Source organism: Heterodontus francisci, chromosome 4, assembly GCF_036365525.1.
Source record: "Heterodontus francisci isolate sHetFra1 chromosome 4, sHetFra1.hap1, whole genome shotgun sequence".
In the NCBI taxonomy this organism is placed as follows: domain Eukaryota; kingdom Metazoa; phylum Chordata; class Chondrichthyes; order Heterodontiformes; family Heterodontidae; genus Heterodontus; species Heterodontus francisci.
The window spans coordinates 38,793,002-38,813,278 of NC_090374.1; the positions used below are offsets into that span (position 1 = coordinate 38,793,002).

At 44.9% G+C, this 20,277-nt stretch overlaps 1 protein-coding gene across 1 annotated transcript in view; it reads left to right on the forward strand.

Annotated features, from left to right (window-relative positions):
- The window catches only part of LOC137368640 (solute carrier family 22 member 4-like), a 211,657-nt gene that overhangs the window by 148,630 nt on the left and 42,750 nt on the right, over positions 1-20,277 (forward strand). The window contains exon 7 of the mRNA XM_068028780.1: positions 10,059-10,159. Coding sequence (XP_067884881.1) covers positions 10,059-10,159 — 101 coding nt within the window. The remainder of the gene's footprint in view (positions 1-10,058; positions 10,160-20,277) is intronic.

Genomic DNA, 20,277 nt, shown 5'->3' on the forward strand with positions numbered 1-20,277 from the left:
GTGCTTCCTGACATCACCCCTGAAAGGCCAAGCTCTAATTTTAAAGTTATGTTCAACCCCGCCTCTGTTCTTCTCTCCCCACCAGAGAAAATAGTTTCTCTCTATCAACCAAATCCTTTAACCAATTAGACCACCCTTTGGTCTTCACCTTTTCCTATCCTGAGTGGCGTGAAACAGGGCTGTGTTCTTGCACCTACACTGTTTGGGATCTTCTTCTCCCAGCTGCTCTCATATGCGTTCAAGTCTTCAGAAGAAGGAATTTTCCTCTACACAAGATCAGGTGGCAGGTTGTTCAACCTTGCCCATCTAAGAGCGAAGACCAAAGTACGGAAAGTCCTCATCAGGGAACTCCTCTTTGCTGACGATGCTGCATTAACATCTCACACTGAAGAGTGTCTGCAGAGACTCATCGACAGGATTGCGGCTGCCTGCACCGAATTTGGCCTAACCATCAGCCTCAAGAAAACCAACATCATGGGACAGGACGTCAGAAATGCTCCATCCATCAAAATCCGCGACCACGCTCTGGAAGTGGTTCAAGAGTTCACCTACCTAGGCTCAACTATCACCAATAACCTGTCTCCCGATGCAGAAATCAACAAACGCATGGGAAAGGCTTCCACTGCTATGTCCAGACTGACCAAGAGAGTGTGGGAAAATGGCGCACTGATTCAGAACACAAAAGTCCGAGTGTATCAAGCCTGTGTCCTCAGTACCTGGCTGTACGGCAGCGAGGCCTGGACAATGTATGTCAGCCAAGAACGACGTCTCAATTCATTCCATCTTCGCAGCCTCCGGAGAGTCCTTGGCATCAGGTGGCAGGACCATATCTCCAACACAGAAGTCCTCGAGGCGGCCAACATCCCCAGCATATACACCCTACTGAGCCAGCGGTGCTTGAGATGGCTTGGCCATGTGAGCCACATGGAAGATGGCAGGATCCCCAGGGATACATTGTACAGCGAGTTCGTCACTGGTATCAGACCCACCGGCCGTCCATGTCTCCACTTTAAAGACATCTGCAAACACGACATGAAGTCCTGTGACATTGATCGCAAGTCATGGGAATCAGTTGCCAGCGATCGCCAGAGCTGGCGGGCAGCTATAAAGGCGGGGCTAAAGTGTGGCAAGTCGAAGAGAATTAGCAATTGGCAGGAAAAAAGACAGAAGCGCAAGGGGAGAGCCAACTGTGTAACAGCCCTGACAACCAATTTTATCTGTAGCACCTGTGGAAGAGCCTGTCATTCGAGAATTGGCCTTTATAGCCACTCCAGGCACTGCTTCACAATCCACTGACCACCTCCAGGCTCTTACGCATTGTCTCTCGAGACAAGGAGGCCAAAGAAAAAGAAGGTCTTCTGTACTCAAGGGAATACAAGCCTAGTCTGAGCAACCTGTCCACACAATTTAACCCTTTAAATTCAGGAATGATACCAGTGAACACTGCATCCCCTCCAAGGCCAATAATTTCTATCTGAGATGTGGGGCTGAACTTTGTTCTGACATTGGGGGTCCTGGCAGCACGTGGGCCGGACGGTGGGGGAGGGGGGAGGGGAGACCCTGCTTCGGCCCTCTGTTGGACTACCGTTGCAATTCCCTGGCGGGCAGCCACTTAACTGCCTGCTGTCGGAGGATGCCATCCCTTTAAGGGACAAGTTCCAGCCTCCATAGCTGCCGGCCAATCAGAGATGTTGGAGACCTCAGGAAAGGAAGTGGGGTCGGATTATTTACACAAGGCCCCGATGATTGGTGTGGTGGTGGGGTGGTGTTGGTGGGGGAGGGAGTGGGTTCTTCATGGGGTGGAGGGGGAGCAGATCCTTGCTGTGAGGGGGGAGGGGCGGTTACCTTCCGGGAGCTCTAGATTGCTCTCAAAGGAGGGACCACCCCGCTCTGCTAAGAGGCTGCTTCCCTCCATGGCTGTGGGCCACTCCACCTTCTATTAAATTGGCCTGGGGTGGGAAGGCCGTCCTTGGCCCTCCCTGCCCTGGACTATATTTGAAGGTGTCACGAAGGTGATGGGCACGCCCCATCCACCTTCTGACGCAATTTTATGGGTCCTGCCCAACCTCCATGTCCATCCCTAGGAGGCCCATAAAATTCAGCCCATGGTGTTCAAAACTGAATGCAGTACTCTAAGTGGGGTCTCACCTGAGTTTCATTTAACTGTAATATAACTTCTGCCCCTTCAATTCCACCCCCATGTGATCAAGGCAATATTCCATTAACCTTTTTATTTTTTTTTTACCTGTCCGCTAACCTTTTAAGCTTCTCAATCTCTCTGCTCCTTTGCAGTTCCTAATGGAAGAGCAGAACGTAGACTGTTTATCATTGAATTTATGCTTTTTTTTTTCGATTTCGCAATTAACTCATTCGCTATCATGGATAATCATGTTATTAAAACAGAGGGGTCACAGTCTCAGGATACAGGGTATGCCATTTAGAACCGAGATGAGGAGAAATTCCTTCACTCAGAGGGTGTCGAACCTGTGGAATTCTCTACCGCAGAAGCAGTGGAGGCCAAGTCATTAAATATATTCAAGAAGGAGATAGATATATTTCTTAATGCCAAAGGGATCAAGGGATATGGGGAGAAAGCAGGAACAGGGTACTGAATTAGACGATCAGCCATGATCTTTTTTGAATGGCAGAGCAGGTCCGAAGGGCCGAATGGCCTACACCTGCTTCTATTTTCTATGTTTCTATGTTAAGGTTTATGTTTTAATTGTGTGCATGGTGGGTTACTCGGAGGGAAACTGCAATTCTGGTTGCGAGGTTGTGCAGTTCCTGGTCTGTGATCTCCATTCTGGCAATACCATGATGGGTTTGTGACTATGCTCATAGAGGCTCCCCAAGAATAACAGGACAGAATCTTAAAATTAGAGCAAAGCAAGATAAAGAAGCATTTTTTCCACACAAAGGCAAGTAGAAATTTGAAACTCTCTTCCTCAAAAGACTGTGGTGCTAGGGCAATTGGAGCTTTCAAGGCTAAACTTTATTTTTGTTCGGTAAGGGTATCAAGGGATCTGGAGTAAAGGTGGAAAAATTTAGTTGTGGTGCCAATGAGCTCTGATTTAATTGGATGGTGCAGCAGGCCTGAGAGGATGTTCTGCTCCTGCTCCTTATTCTCCTCTATTTCTCAAGGTCTAGTTAAATGCTACGAATGTGGGTCGCATAACTAAAATTTTGTAATTGCCGTATAACATTGTCAGAGAGATTGGTTCCAGCAGTGGAACGATCAGAGAAAGCATGGTACTGACCGGAGTTGTCAGAGTGAGGCCCGGGAGGAGCAGTCAGAGGGAGTCAAACCTGGGAGCAGAGCAGTCAAAGAGGGTGAGGTCTGGGAGCAGAGTAGTCAGAGAGAGTGAGGCCCGGGAGCAGAGTGGTCAGAGAGAGTGAGGCCCGGGAGCAGAGCGATCAGAGGGAATGAGGCTCAGGAGCCGAGTGATTAGAGAGAGCGAGGCCTGGGAATGGAGTGGTCAGAGAGAGCAAGGCCTTGGGGCGGAGCGGTCAGAGAAAGCGAGGCCTAGGAGTGGAGCGGTCAGAGAGAGCGAGGCATGGGAGTGGAGCGGTCAGAGAGAGTGAGGCCTGGGAGTGGAGCGGTCAGAGAGAGCGAGGCCTTGGGGCAGAGCGGTCAGAGAGAGCGAGGCCTAGGAGTGGAGCGGTCAGAGAGGACAAGGCCTAGGAATGCAGTGGTCAGAGAGCGCGAGGCCATTAGCGGCGCGGTCAGAGAGCGGGAGGCCACTAGCGGCGCGGTCAGAGAGCGCGAGGCCACTAGCGGCGCGGTCAGAGAGCGCGAGGCCACTAGCGGTGGGGTCAGAGAGCGCGAGGCCACTAGCGGAGCGGTCAGAGAGCGTAAGGCCATTAGTGGCGCGGTCAGAGAGCGCGAGGCCACTTGCGGCGGGGTCAGAGAGCGCGAGGCCACTAGCGGAGCGGTCAGAGAGCGTAAGGCCATTAGCGGCGTGGTCAGAGAGCGCGAGGCCACTCGCGGCGGGGGTCAGAGAACGCGAGGCCACTAGCGGCGCGGTCAGAGAGCACGAGACCCAGGAGAGAAGAGGGAGGAGCTTTGAGAAACAGATATTTCGCGAAATGATGTCACAGGACAAGAAGTCAGGTGGTGTGAGTATACTGGTAAGCTTTTATTTTAGTTTACTTTGAATTAATAAACAATAAAGTAAAACTAGGTCAATTAATTAGCATAAAGCAAAAGCCAATTTGATAATTTATTACAATGCAATTACAATCGGTGCTCAATTAAATTTTTTTATTCATTCATGGGATGTGGGCGTCGCTGCCTAAGCCAGCATTGATTGCCGAGCCCTTATTGCCCTTGAGAAGGTGGTGATGAGCTGCCTTCTTGAACTGTTGCAGTCCATGCGAGGTAGATATACCCACAGTGCTGTTAGGAAGGGAGTTCCAGAATTTAAACCCAGCAACAGTGAAGGAACGGCGATATAGTTCCAAGTCAGGATGATGTGTGGCTTGGAGAGGAACTTGCAGGTGGTGGTGTTCCCATGCATCTGCTGCCCTTGCCCTTCTAGGTGGTAGAGGTCGCAGGTGAATTGAATTGGCTGAAGTCTGGCATCTGTGATGCTGGGGACTTTAGGAGGAGGCCAAGATGGATCATCAACTCGGCACCTCTGGCTGAAGATTCTGGGCTCTCCCATCATTGAGGACAGGGATATTTGTGGAGCCACCTCCTCCAGTTAGTTGTTTAATTGTCCACTACCATTCACGGCTGGATGTGGCAGGACTGCAGAGCTTAGATCTGATCCGTTGGTTATGGAATCGCTTTGTTCTGTCTATTGCATGCTGCTTACTTTGGTACGCAAGTAGTTCGTGCTGTAGTGTCACCAGGTTGACACCTCATTTTGAGGTATGTCTGGTGCTGCTCCTGGCATGCCCTCCTGCACTCTTCATTGAACCAGGGTTGGTCTCCTGGATTGATGGTAATGGTAGAGTGGGGGATAGGCTGGGCCATGAGGTTACAGATTGTGGTTGAGTAAAATTCTGCTGCTGCTGATGGCCCACAGTGCCTCATGGATGCCCAGTTTTGCATTGCTAGATCTGTTCAAAATCTATCCCATTTAGCACAGTGGTAGTGCCACACAACACTGCTTTCTCAACCTGCCCTGGCACCTTCAATGTTTTGTGCACATATACCCCCTCTGCTCCTACATCCGCTTTAGAATTACATCCTTTATTTTATATTGCCTCTCTTCATTCTTCATACCAAAATGCGTCACTTCACACTTCTCTGCATTAAATTTCATTTGCCACATGTCTGCCCATTCCACCAGCCTGACTATGTCTTTTGAAGTCTATCACTATCTTCCTCACAGTTGACAGTACTTCCAAGTTTTGTGTTATCTGCAAATTTTGAAATTGTGTCCTGCACACCCAAGTCTAGGTCATTAATATAGATCAAGGAATGAATTGTTTCTAATACCTATCTTATATACCTTTCTCCAGTCTCAAAATCATCCGTTCACTACTACTCCATGGTGTTTACTGTCACTCAGCTAACTTCATATTCATGCTGTCACTATCTCCTTTATTCCATGAGTTTCAACATTGCTGAAAAGCCTGTTATGTGGCACTTTATCAAACACCTTTTAGAAGTCCATGTATACCACATCAGCTGTATTCCCTCATCAACACTCTCTGTTACTTCATCAAAAAACTCAATCAAATTAGTTAAGCATGATTTGCTGTTAACAAATACGTGCTGGCTTTCCTTAATCAATCCAGACTTGTCCAAGTGACTGTTAATTTTGTCCAAGATTATTGTTCCTAAAGCTTTCCTACCACCTACCACCCAGCGTGTGGTTGCTGGGCTTATTCCTACACCCTTTTTTGAACACGAGTGTAACATTTACAATTCTCCAGACCTCTGTATTTCAGGAAGATGGGAAGATTCTGGTCAATGCCCCGTAACTTCCACAATTACTTCCCTCCCTATCCTCAGATGTATCTGGTCTGGTCCTGGTGACTTATGAACTTTAAGTATAACCAGCCTTTCTAATACTTCCTCTTTATCAATTTTTAGCCCATCCAATGTCTCAACTACTTTCTCTTTCATTATGACTTTGGCAGCAGCTTCTTCCTTGGTAAAGACAGATGCAAAGTACTCATTTAGTACCTCAGCTTTGTCCTCTGCTTCCATGCGTAAATCTCCTTTTTGGTCCCTAACTGGCGCTACTCCTCCTTTTACCAACCCTTCACCCTTTATATGCCAAAGAAGACTTTTGGATTTTCTTTTATGTTGCCTGCCAGTCTCTTCTCATACCCTCCTCCTTTCTTTCCTTTACCAATCTTTTCTGAACACCTGGTATCCAGGAATATTTAGTACCCAGTCCTGCCCTTTTTGACAAAAGCAAAAGACTGCAGATGCTGGAAATCTAAAATACAAACAGAAACAGCTTGAAATACTCAGCTGATCTGGCAGCATCTGTGGAAAGAGAAAGAGAGTTAATGTCACAGGTCGATGACCTTTCATCAAAGCTGGTAAAAGTTAGAAATGCAGTAGGTTTTAAGTAGGTTAAGTGGAGGAGGATGGAAAAAGAACAAAAGAAAAGATAGCGCGGAGAGGGGAGACATTAAATGACATAAGAATGGTTGGCCAAAGGGAATAGTAAGAGGATAAGTAAAGGAACCACAGTCGTGCCCAGAGGAGGTGTGAATGGCAGAATAGTGAACAGCTGCCGCCCAAAACAAGAGTAAAAAAGAAAAAAGCAAGATTAAGGCTGAAACATTCAAAGAAAAGGAATCAAAATGGGGCAGAGGTTGCAGTCTAAAATCGTTGAACTCAATCCATTGGTTATAATATTCCAGAATTACCTGTATGCAGGAGAGGTTCCAGTGGATTGGAAAAATGCTAATATAGCGCCCTTATTCAAAAAAGGAGGGAGGCAGAAAGTAAGAAACTATAGACCAGTTAGTTGAACGTCTGTCGTTGGGAAATTGTTAGAATCCATTCGTAAGCAAGTAATAACAGGACATTTAGAAAGTCAAAACGCAATCCATCAGAGTCAGCATGATTTTTTGCAGGGTAAATCGTGTTTGACTAATTTGCTCGTGTACTTCGAAGATGTAACAAGCAAAGTGGATAATGGGGATCTTGTAGATGTAGTATATCTGGACTCCCAGAAGGCATTTGATAAGGTGCCGCACAAAAGGTTAATACACAAGACAAGATCACGTGGGGTTAGAGGCAATTTATTAGCTTGGATAGAGGATTGGCTAACCAACAGAAAACAGAGAGTCTGGATAAATGCGTCCTTTTCTGGTTGTCAAGATGTAACTAGTAGGGTGCCACAGGGTTCGGTCTTCAGGCCCCAACTATTTACAATCTATATTAATGACTTGGATGCAGGGATAGAAGGTACTATAGCCAAATTTGCAGATGACACTAAAATAGGTGGGATAGTAAGTTGCAAGAAAGAAATAAGAAATTTCAAAATGGATATGGATAGGTTAAGTGAATGGGCCAAAATTTGGCAGATGGAGTTTAACGTGGATAAGTGTGAGGATATCCATTTTGGTTGGAAGAATAGAAAGACAAATTACTATCGAAATGGCGAGAAACTTCAGAGTGCTTCGGTGCAGAGGGATCTGGGTGTCCTCATGCATGATTCGCAGAAAACTAGTATGCAGGTGCAGCAGGTAATGAGGAAGGCAAATGGAATTTTGGCATTTATTGCGAAAGGAATAGAGTATAAAAGTAAGGAAGTGTTGCTGCAACTGTACAAGGCATTAGTGAGCCCGCACCTTTTTTAAAAATTCATTCATGGGATGTGGGCATCACTGGCAATGCCAGCATTTATTGTCCATCCCTAATTGCCCTTGAGAAGGTGGTGGTGAGCTGCCTTCTTGAACTGCTGCAGTCCATGTGAGGTAGGTACACCCATAGTGCTGTTAGGAAGGGAGTTCCAGGATTTTGACCCAGCGACAGTGAAGGAACAGCGATATAGTTCCAAGTCAGGATGGTGTGTGACTTGGACGGGAACTTGCAGGTGGTGATGTTCACATGCATCTGCTTCTCTTGTCCTTCGAGGTGGCAGAGGTTGCGAGTTTGGAAGGTGCTGTCTAAGGAGTCTTGGTGCGCTGCTGCAGTGCATCTTGTAGATGGTACATACTGCTGCCACTGTGCATCGGTGGAGGAGAGAGTGATTGTTTGTGGATGGTGTGCCAATCAAGTGGGCTGCTTTGTTCTGGATGGTGTCAAGCTCTTGAGTGTTGTTGGAGCTGCACCCATCCAGGCAAGTGGAGAATATTCCATCACACTCCTGACTTGTGCCTTGTAGATGGTGGACAGGCTTTGGGGAGTCAGGAGGTGAGTTACTCGCCGTAGGATTCCTAGCCTCTGACCTGCTCTTGTAGCCATGGTATTGATATGGCTACTCCAGTTCAGTTTCTGGTCAATGGTAACCCCTTGGATGTTGATAGTGGGGGATTCAGCAATGGTAATGCCATTGAATGTCATGGGGAGATGGTTAGATTCTCTCTTGTTGGAGATGGTCATTGCCTGGCACTTGTGTGGCGCAAATGTTACTTGCCACTTATCAGCCCAAGCCTAGGTATTGTCCAGGTCTTGCTGCATTTCTACACGGACTGCTCCAGTATTTGAGGAGTCGCGAATGGTGCTGAACATTGTGAATCATCAGCGAAGATCCCCACTTCTGACCTTATGATTGAAGGAAGGAGTATTGTGTACTCCACAATACCTGGAGTATTGTGTACAGTTTTGGTCCACCTAATTGCTGAGGGATGTAGTTACATTGGAGGCAGTTCAGAGGAGGTTAACTAGATTGATTCCAGAGATGAGAGGTTTGTGATTGTGGAATTCACTATCCCAGAGTGCGGTGGATGCCGGGACATTGAGTAAATTTAAGGAGGAGATAGATTTTTAATTAGTAAAGGGTTGAAGGGTTATGGAGAACAAGCAGGAAAGTGGAGTTGAGGCCGAGATGAGATCAGCCATGATCGTATTGAATGGCGGAGCAGGCTCGAGGGGCTGAATTGCTTACTCCTGCTCCAAGTTCTTATGTTTTTTTTTAAGAGATACAGCACTGAAACAGGCCCTTCGGCCCACCAAGTCTGTGCTGACCATCAACCACCCATTTATACTAATCCTCCACTAATTCCATATTCCTACCTCATCCCCACCTGTCCCTATATTTCCCTACCACCTACCTATACTAGGGGCAATTTATAATGGCCAATTAACCTATCACCCTGCAAGTCTTTGGCATGTGGGAGGAAACCGGAGCACCCGGAGGAAACCCACGCAGACACAGGGAGAACTTGCAAACTCCACACAAGCAGTACCCAGAATTGAACCTGGGTCACTGGAGCTGTGAGGCAGCGGTGCTAACCACTACGCTACTGTGCCACCCATGTTCATATCTGAAGAGAAAATATTTGCAGAGCTGCAGGAAAAGAGCTGTGAAGTGTGGCTTGCTGAGATGATCTTGCACAGAGCTAATACAGACACAGTTGGCCAAATGGCTTCCTTCTGTACCATTCTATAATTCTATGATTCTATAAAATGCACAGTCCTCAATGGAATAGCTTTATACCATTATCACCCTTTACAAACCTTGATGGTTTAATTCTTCAACGGCTGTAGGATATATTGCTGTCAACTAAGATCAATACGATACTTTCAATACTGTTTGTATTGGCGGGCAGCATAAAGGCGGGGCTAAAGTGTGGCGAGTCGAAGAGACTTAGCAGTTGGCAGGAAAAAAGACAGAGGCACAAGAAGAGAGCCAACTGTGTAACAGCCCCGACAAACAAATTTTTCTGCAGCACCTGTGGAAGAGCCTGTCACTCTAGAATTGGCCTTTATAGCCACTCCAGGCGCTGCTCCACACACCACTGACCACCTCAAGGCACTTACCCATTGTCTCTCAAGACAAGGAGGCCAAAGAAGAATACTGTTTATGATAAAGGAAATGTTTTGTTTAAAATGTGGTGCTCCAGTTAAGGAATCCACTGCACTGAAAAGTCTATAATAGGCAAACATTGAAAATTCATTTTTTTATGCTTTCTTTTAGCTTCTGAATACCAGAAGTAGTGAAAAACATCCATATAATTTCTTGGATTTGGTTAGAACTTCAAATATGCGGAATATCACAATTCTAAATCTCCTTATATGGTGAGTAGAGACTATCAGCAAAGAGCTCTCACCAAGAATGTAATACGCATAATTTTGTCAGTTCATTGTATGTATGGTTGTAATGTTTAGCAAAATATGCATGGAACTATATTTGGGATTTTATGTGTAAAGGCACTTTTCATATTTTCATTGTTTTAACATACATACTGAGGAACCACTAAAGTTGAAAATTGCGACTCTTGCTGCCTGCACTTAAGTTAATCCAATTAATAGAATGTGCATTGAAATGATTCAAAATGGCCACCCTTGCAAGAAAGTGAAGGACTTTACTTGACTTCTTGCTCTCCAGGCAAAAAACACAATCTGTATGAAAGGCCCAACAAGACTACATTTCTCAGAAAGTGAATTGTTGACATTATTTTAGTGAAGTAATGCATTAATTGCAAAAGATGTACTTTTGGAAGCAAAATGGAATACATGCAAAGGCAAAAGTACCAGAGGCGATAATGAGTAAAAAGTTAAACAATGAGCAGTTAGGATTTGGAATGCTCTGCCTGATAGGGTGGTGGGTACAAACTCATTAGTGGGCTTCAAAAGAGAATTGCATAATCACTTGAAGGTGAAAAAATTACAGGTTTATGGTGAAAGAGCAGGTGAGTGGAACTAACTGGATTGCTCTTTGAAAGAGCTGGTACAGTACTGTACTAAACTAATCTATGATTCTAACAGAGAGTCATTAACAACTATGCAAAATTGTAGCCACATAATTTAAAAAAGTCAGCAAACAATTTAGAAATACAGAAGCTCGGAAAGACACAATATGCATTTACAAGCTGTGGCTCAATGTGTGATAACATACAATGTAAAGAAACAATGATCTATGTAATAGCTGTATAATCTGTATAATAACTTGCCCTCCCAAGATATCCTTACTTGACCAGAAAAACAAATGGTTGTAGAAGCATTCAGTCTTCTGGTCAATGAAAACAACTCATTCTGAGTGCGTCTGACTCTGGTAAGTGTTGTGCCCATTTTTATTTATAAGTTTATTCTAAAGTAAGGAATAACATTGTTGCATTTTAACTGTTTTCTATAATTTGCCAGTAATAATTGTTGAAGTCTTATTATACCATGCAAACTCAACTAATGAAAATATCCTTTACATGTCCAGTTCTGCATTGTTCCAATTTTCTGATATCATTCTGAAGGAATAGTGGGCAAAGAGAATGATGAAACATCCAGGAGAAGCACAACACGACTCCAGAAAATAAGGAACCTTACATTGTGTTGTTAGGAAGAATTCACATCCATGGCGGGATCTTCTGCATGTGGATTTGCAAGAAGTGCCAAAGAAACTGGAAAGTCTGCCAAAAAAACCTGAAAATTGTGAGGGATACTTCGGCAGCTGTGTAGCCAGAATGCTAGCTTCTGATAATCTCACCAACAGCATATTGAAGGAATATATTTACCATATATATCAGTTTATCAAGGCAAATCGTATCTGACTAACTTGATTGGATTCTTTAATGAGGTAATAGAGAAAGTTAATCAAGGTTGTGTAGTAGATGGTGTATATGTGGACTTTTGGAAGGCATTCAACAAAGTGCAACACAGGAAGTTTATGAATAAGCCAGCCCATGAATTAAGGGGAAGTGGTGGCATGGATACAAAATTACCTAGTGATAGGAAGCAAATGGTAGCAGTGGATGGATGTTTTTTCAAATTACGAGGTTGTTTGTAGTGGTGTTCCCCAAGGGTCATTTTGGGTCCAATACTCTATTCAACTTTTATAAACAACCTAGATTCAAATGTAGGGAACAGTATTATAAAGTTTGCAAATGATACAAAGCTCGTCAAAGTAGTAGATAGTAATGTGGATATAGGCTTCACGATAATATAGAATGGTAAAATGGGCAGAAGCATAACAGATGAAGTTCAATGACGCACTTTGGGAGAAGTAATATGGAAAAACAGTAAAGTATAAATGGCACAATTTTGAAAAGCGTAGATGAGCAGAGAGACGTTGGTGCCCATGTACAAAAATCCTTAAAAGTGGCGCGGCAAGTTGATAAGGTAATTAAAAAGCATATGGGTTATTTGGGTTTATAAATAGAGAAATTGAATATAAAACGAAAGAGACCACGCGAGAACTTTATAAATCACTGGTTAGGCCTCAACTGGAGAATTGTAATTCTGGCCACCACATTTCAAGAAAGATGTAAAGGCATTGGAAGGGGTACAGAGGATGTTTACTAGGATGTTACCAGGAATGAGGGACATCAGTGATAAGGAGAAGTTGGAAATTTATGACTGTTCTCCTTGGAACAGGAAAGGTTTAGAGGTGCCCAAACAGAGGATTCAAGATGATGAGAGGTTTTGATAAAGTTGATAGAGAAATAAAATTATTCCCTGAAGCAAATGGGTCAATAACAAGATGTCATACATTTAAAATCATTGGTAAAAGATCTAGAGGGGAAATCTCCCAGAATTAGAGATCCAAGGGACGAGAGAGAATGAGGAATTGAAGGAAATTAGTATTAGTAAGAAGGTTTTATTGGAGAAATTAATGGGCTGAAGGTTGATAAGTCCTCGGGAACTGATAGTCTACTTCCCAGAGTATTGAAAGAGGAAGAATGCCTGCAGAGTCTCATCGACAGGTTTGCGTCTGCCTGCAATGAATTTGGCCTAACCATCAGCCTCAAGAAAACGAACATCATGGGGCAGGATGTCAGAAATGCTCCATCCATCAATATTGGCGACCACGCTCTGGAAGTGGTTCAAGAGTTCACCTACCTAGGCTCAACTATCACCAGTAACCTGTCTCTAGATGCAGAAATCAACAAGCGCATGGGTAAGGCTTCCACTGCTATGTTCAGACTGGCCAAGAGAGTGTGGGAAAATGGCGCACTGACACGGAACACAAAAGTCCGAGTGTATCAGGCCTGTGTCCTCAGTACCTTGCTCTACGGCAGCGAGGCCTGGACAACGTATGCCAGCCAAGAGCGACGTCTCAATTCATTCCATCTTCGCTGCCTTCGGAGAATACTTGGCATCAGGTGGCAGGACTATATCTCCAACACAGAAGTCCTTGAAGCGGCCAACATCCCCAGCTTATACACACTACTGAGTCAGCGGCGCTTGAGATGGCTTGGCCATGTGAGCCGCATGGAAGATGGCAGGATCCCCAAAGACACATTGTACAGCGAGCTCGCCACTGGTATCAGACCCACCGGCCGTCCGTGTCTCCGTTATAAAGACGTCTGCAAACGCGACATGAAATCGTGTGACATTGATCACAAGTCGTGGGAGTCAGTTGCCAGCATTCGCCAGAGCTGGCGGGCAGCCATAAAGACAGGGCTAAATTGTGGCGAGTCGAAGAGACTTAGTAGTTGGCAGGAAAAAAGACAGAGGCGCAAGGGGAGAGCCAACTGTGCAACAGCCCCAACAAACAAATTTCTCTGCAGCACCTGTGGAAGAGCCTGTCACTCCAGAATTGGCCTTTATAGCCACTCCAGGCGCTGCTTCACAAACCACTGACCACCTCCAGGCGCGTATCCATTGTCTCTCGAGATAAGGAGGCCCAAAAGAAAAGATTGAAAGAGGTAGCTATGGAGATAGTGGATGCATTGGTGATCATCTTCCAAAATTCTATAGCTTCTGGAATAGTTCCTGAAAATTGGAAGGTCACCCCACTATTTCAGAAGGGAGGGAGAGAGAAAACAGGGAATTACAGACCTTTTAGCCTTACATCAGTGGTAGGGAAAATGCTAAAATCTATTCTAAAGGATGTGATAAATAGACACTTGGATAATAATGATCTGATTGGGCATAATCAACATGGATTTATGAATGGGAAATCATGTTTGATGAACCTGTTGGAGTTTTTTGAGGATGTTACTAACAGAATTGATAAAGGGGAGTCTGGACATAGTATACTTGGATTTTCAGAAGGCTTTTGATAAAGTCCCCCACAGGAGGTTGGTTAGCAAAATTAAAGCACATGGGATAGGAGGTAATATACTGGCATGGATTAGAAACATAGAACATAGAAAATAGGAGCAGGAGTAGGCCATTCGACCCTTTGAGCCTGCTCCACCATTCATTATGATCATGGCTGATCATCCAACTCAGTAACCTGTTCCCGCTTTCCCCCCATTTCCTTTGATCCCTTTCGCCCCAAGAGCTACATCGAACTCCTTCTTGCAAACATGCAATGTTTTGACCTCAACTGCTTTCTGTGGTAGCGAATTCCACAGGCTCACCACTCTCTGGGTGAAGAAATTTCTCCTCATCTCAGTCCTGAATGGTTTACCCCATATCCTTAGATGATGACCCCTGGTTCTGGACTCCCCCAACATCGGGACATCCTTCCTGCATCTACCCTGTCAAGTCCTGTTCTAATTTTATAGGTTTCTGTGAGATCCCCTCTCACTCTTCTGAACTCCAGCGAATATAATCCTAACTGATTCAATCTCTCCTCATATGCCAGTCCCACCATCCCAGGAATCAGTCTGGTAAGCCTTCGCTTCACTCCCTCTATAGCAAGAACATCCTTTCTCAGATAAGGAGATCAAAACTGCACACAATATTCCAGGTGTGGCCTCACCAAGGCCCTGTATAATTGCAGCAAGACATCCCTGCTTCTGTACTTGAATCCTCTCGCTATGAAGGCCAACGTACCATTTGCCTTTTTTACCGCCAGTTGCACCTGCATGCTTACCTTCAGTGACCGGTGTACAAGAACACCCAGGTCTCGCTGCATATTCCCCTCTCTGAGTTTATAGCCATTCAGATAATAATCTGCCTTCCTGTTTTTGCTACCAAAGTGAATAACCTCACATTTATCCACATTATACTGTATCTGCCATGCATTTGCCCACTCACTCAACTTGTCCAAATCATCCTGAATCCTCTCTGCATCCCCCTCACAACTCACCCTCCCATCCAGTTTTGTGTCATCTGCAAATTTGGAGATATTACATTTAGTTCCCTCATCTAAATCAGTAATGTATATTGTGAATAGCTGGGATCCTAGCACCGATCCCTGTGGGACCCCACTATTCACTGTCCGCCATTCAGAAAAAGACCCGTTTATTCCTACTCTTTGTTTCCTGTCTGCCAACCAATTTTCTATCCATCGCAATACACTACCCCAATCCCATGCGCTTTACTTTTACACGCTAACCTCTTATGTGGGACTTTGTAAGTTACATCCTCGAAGAATTCTAGTCGATTTGTCAAGCATGATTTCCCTTTCGTAAATCCATGCTGACTCTGCCCGATTCTACCACTGTAATCCAAGTGCTCTGCTATAAAATCTTTGATAATGGACTCTAGAATTTCCCCCACTACCGACGTCAGTCTGACTGGTCTATAATTCCCTGTTTACTCTCTACCTCCCTTTTTAAATAGTGGGGTTATATTAGATACCCTACAATCTGTAGGAACTGTTCCAGAGTCTATAGAATCTTCAAAGATGAGCACCAATGCATCCACTATTTCTAAGGCCACTTCCTTAAGTATTCTGGGATGTAGATTATCAGGCCGTGGGGATTTATTGGCCTTCAATCCCATCAATTTCCCCAACACCATTTCTCTGCTAATACTGATTTCCTTCAGTTCCTCCCTCTCACTAAACCCTGTGTTCCCCAACATTTCTGGTATGTTATTTGTGTTCTCCTTTGTGAAGACAGAACCAAAGTATGCATTTAGTTGGTCAGCCATTTCTTTGTTCTCCAGAATAAATTCCACTGTTTCTGACTGTCAGGGACCTACATTAAGGATAGGTTAACAGGCAGAAAACAGAGAGGAGGAATAAACGGGTCATTCCCACATTGGCAGACTAGTTGGGTACTGCAAGGATCAGTACTTGGACCAAATGTAATATATCCAAGTTCGCAGTTGACACAAAACTGGTGGATGTGTTGTGAGGAAGATGCAAAGTGGCTTTGAGGGGACTTGGGTAGACTTAGTGAGTGGGCATGAATGTGGCAAATGGAATATAATGTGGAAAAATGTGAGGTTATCCACATTGGTAGGAGGAATAGATGTGCAGAATACTTCTTAAATGGTAAGAGATTAGAACATTTTCTAATCCTCTCTGGCCACAGGAGAGGTACCAGAGGATTGGAGGACAGTGAATGTGGTACCATTATTCAAGAAAGGTAGCAGGGATAAACCAGGTAATTACAGGCCGGTGAGTCTAACATCAGTGGTGGGGAAACTATTGGAAAAAATTCTGAGGGACAGGATAAATCTCCACTTGGAGAGGCAGGGATTAATCAGGGATAGTCAGCATGGCTTTGTCAGGGGGAGATCGTGTCTGACTAATTTGATTGAATTTTTTGAGGCGGTGACAAAATGCGTAGATGAGGGTAAAGCAGTTGGTGTAGACTATATGGACTTCAGTAAGGCTTTTGATAAGATTGGGTAAGAAGGTAAGAGCCCATGGGATCCAAGGCAATTTGGCAAATTGGATCCAAAATTGGCTTAATGGCAGGAGGCAGAGGGTAATGGTCCAGGGTTGTTTTTACGTGTGGAAACCTGTGACCAGTGGTGCACCGCAGGAATCGGTGCTGGTACCCTTGCTGTTTGTAGTGTACATTAATGATTTAGCATTGAATATAGGAGGTATGATCAATAAGTTCGCAGATGATGCGAAAATTGGTGATGTCTTAAATAGTGGGGAGGAAAGCCTTAGATTACAGGATGATATAGATGAACTGGTAAGATGGACAGAGCAGTGGCAAATGGAATGTAATCCTGAGAAGTGTGAGATGATGCATTTTGGGAGGACCAACAAGGCAAGGGAATATACAATGGATGGTAGGACCCTAGGAAGGACAAAGGGTCAGAGAGACTTTGGTGTACTTGTCCATCGATCACTGAAGGCAGCAGCACAGGTAGATAAGGTGGTTAGGAAAGCATATGGGATACTTGCCTTTATTAGACGAGGCATAGAATATAAGAGTAGGGAGGTTATGATGGAGCTGTATAAAATGCTAGTTAGGCCACAGCTGGAGTACAGTGTGCAGTTCTGGGCACCACACTATAGGAAGGATGTGATTGCACTGGAGGGGGGGCAGAGGAGATTCACCAGGATGTTGCCTGGGCTGGAGCATTTCAGCTATGAAGAGAGATTGAAAAGGCTAGGGTTGTTTTCATTAGAGCAGAGAAGGCTGAGGGGAGACATGATAGAGGTATACAAAATTATGAGGGGCATTGATAGGTTCGATAGGAAGAAACTTTTTCCCTTAGCGGAGGGGTCAATAACCAGGGGGCATAGATTTAAGGTAAGGAGGTTTGGAATGGATTTGAGGAAAAAATTTTCACCCAGAGGGTGGTTGGAGTCTGGAACACACTACCTGAAGAGATAGTAGAGGCAGGAACCCTCACAACATTTAAGAAGTATTTAGATGAGCACTTGAAATGCCATAGCATACAAGGCTATGGGCCAAGTGCTGGAAAATGGGACTGGAATAGTTAGGTGCTTGATGGCCAATACGGACATGATGGGCCGAAGGGCTGTATAATTCTATGACTCTATCCTTCTGTCTCCCTTCGTCCCGCTCCCTTTCTTAATATAATTTTAGAAGATTAAAGAAAAACAATAGGTATCACAGTTGTGTCATTATATCTTATTTTTTTTCTCTAGTGGTGATTTTAACCCTGTTGTCTGACGGGAATGGGGTAGGTGGGTGGTTTAAAGTCTCTGCAGAGTGCTTACCACTGAGTACCCACCTGCTGCCATTTTAAGTACACAGTGTTTTCAGTCAGTCAAGGTGGTGCTGAGAGACAGGTGGTGGTCTTGTGAATTGTGGTGTTATTAGGATCGGAACAGAATTTTCATTCAAAATCAACTCCCACTCAGCGCCTGATCCACCAGTGGCAGGATTGGTCTCTCCCAGCTATTGAAACACTATTTCGTGGAATGCACAGCTGCAGTTAATTCTATTTTAGGATGGGTGTGTTGTTTGGATTGCAAGGGAGTTTTCATCTTCCAGATTACGTGTTTCTGATATTTTTTGCCTTAATGACCCTCAGTAAGCTCTATTTGCTTATCATGGGTGCTATTATTGCTAGGTTCATTTGGATAGAGGATGAGGAACAGGACCAACAGCCCTAGCAGCCAGCATGAGCAGAAGTTGGGCCTATCTGAAGATAGCAGGTGAGGGGTGCTGCTCAGTGGAAGCCGTTCCCAGCACACAGGGTGAAAAGGCTGATCGCCACTTTCTTTGATGTATCCGAGGTGCAGTACATCAGGAGACTGCACTTCTCCCAGCAACCTCTGCAGCCTCCTGCAACAGGACCTGTTGCCTGGTGGACCAGGGGGCTATACTCTACCAGTGGCGGTCAAAGTCACCACAGTTCTTAAATTCTTTGCCAATGGCTCCTTCCAGTCACTTCCTTGGACATCTCCCCCCATCTCCCAGACTCCTGTACACAACTGCATTAAAACGTACATCACTTTCCCCATTGATATCAACAGACAACTGCAGAAACCTTGGAGATTTGCAGCAGTGGCTGGTTTCCCTTGCATTCAAAGTGACAGTGACTGCACGTGTTGCCATCAGAGCATCAGAACACCAGATAGCAGCATTTGAGATTATAAATTAAGGTCCAATCATGCACGTTTATGCAAGCTGCACAGGCATGATGATTTATCCTGCGATATTCAAACACATTCTGCGCCCCCAATATTTACCCCACCTGCCATTGTGATGGGATGGCTGCTGGGGGACAAGGAATACCCCCGACCAACGTGGCTCATGACACTCGTCACAGCCTTACCACACCTGAGCAATACAGGTAGGACATTACCAGGATGATGATTGAACACATCCAAAGGGCTGCCAAACCAGAGGTGCAGGTGTCTGGACATGTCTGGAGCTTCTCTGCAGTGTATCCCACAGAGAGTCTCCCACAACATAATGATGTGCTGCATTTTGCACAACATTTCCATAAAGAGAAACCTGTGTTTCAAGGAGGTGCAGCACTCGCAGCAATTCTCATTGGATGAGGAAGACCAGAAGAAGATGAGGACACAGCAGAAGGAGGATCACCTATCATCAGCGACAAAGTGACACCATTTGTACAAGTACGAACTGACCAAAGATAGTCAGCATGAATTTGTGATGAGTAGGTCATGTCCGACTAATCCCATTGGATTTTTGAGTAGGTCACTGATATGGTGGATACATTCCCCTGTAAGTGCACAGAATTAGAGGTAACCTTGTTACATGGGTTGGTAATTGGAGATTAGAACACACATAATGGGGATTAAGGGAACATACTTGATTAGCAGGATGTGACGACTGGTGTTTCCCAGGAATCTGTACTGGGGTCATTTCACCACATATATCAATGGCTTGGTTGAAGAAATAGAGAATTGTAAATCCAAATTTGCAGATCCTTCTTCCAGCAGTATTGAAGCAAAATCTGACATCAGGGACTGCAACCTTGATTTAAGAGGCTTCAGGTGGACTGCCAGTAATTAGGTGATAAAAATGAATATTTTTCCAATGTGATTGAGTGGGCAAGTAGATACACTGTTTGCAAGGGGGTGGAGGCACCACTGGGAAATTGCATAACTGCGTAAGTTGCTGTTGTTGATGGTCCAGTGCAGGCAACTCAAATGATATAAGGTTGGGCATGTTGGCTCACATTTATTTAAAGGTTGTGTGGGCAACGTCATGCCATACCATAGAGCTCATACTGGAGCACTACTGAAGCAGGAATTAACACAAATCTCTGCCCAGATAGGTGTAATTAACCTTTTGAAGGAAACCGAAGTTTCTAGGAGCGTAGAGATGTGAATGATCCATCCTGTTTTCCTGGATCCCTTTGCCGTGATGAGGCATCTCTGCCAGAGGTGGGCCCAAGAGCGGCCAGGAGGAAGCTCCTAGACGTAAGCAGCAGGAGCCACCAAGGCTCAGAGTAGCCCAGATACACCAGTGAGTCTATAGGCCTCGGATGACATACCTCCATTGTCTGAGTGCCAGGGTCAGAGATGACTGCGGATGATCAGAGAGGCTGTCACACACCTCTGCGCACTGCTGAATGAAGACTTGCAACCAATGGGCTTTGGTGGTCACCCCATACCTGTAGCCCTCAAATTTAATTTGACCCTAAACTTCTACACCTCTGGATCATTCCAA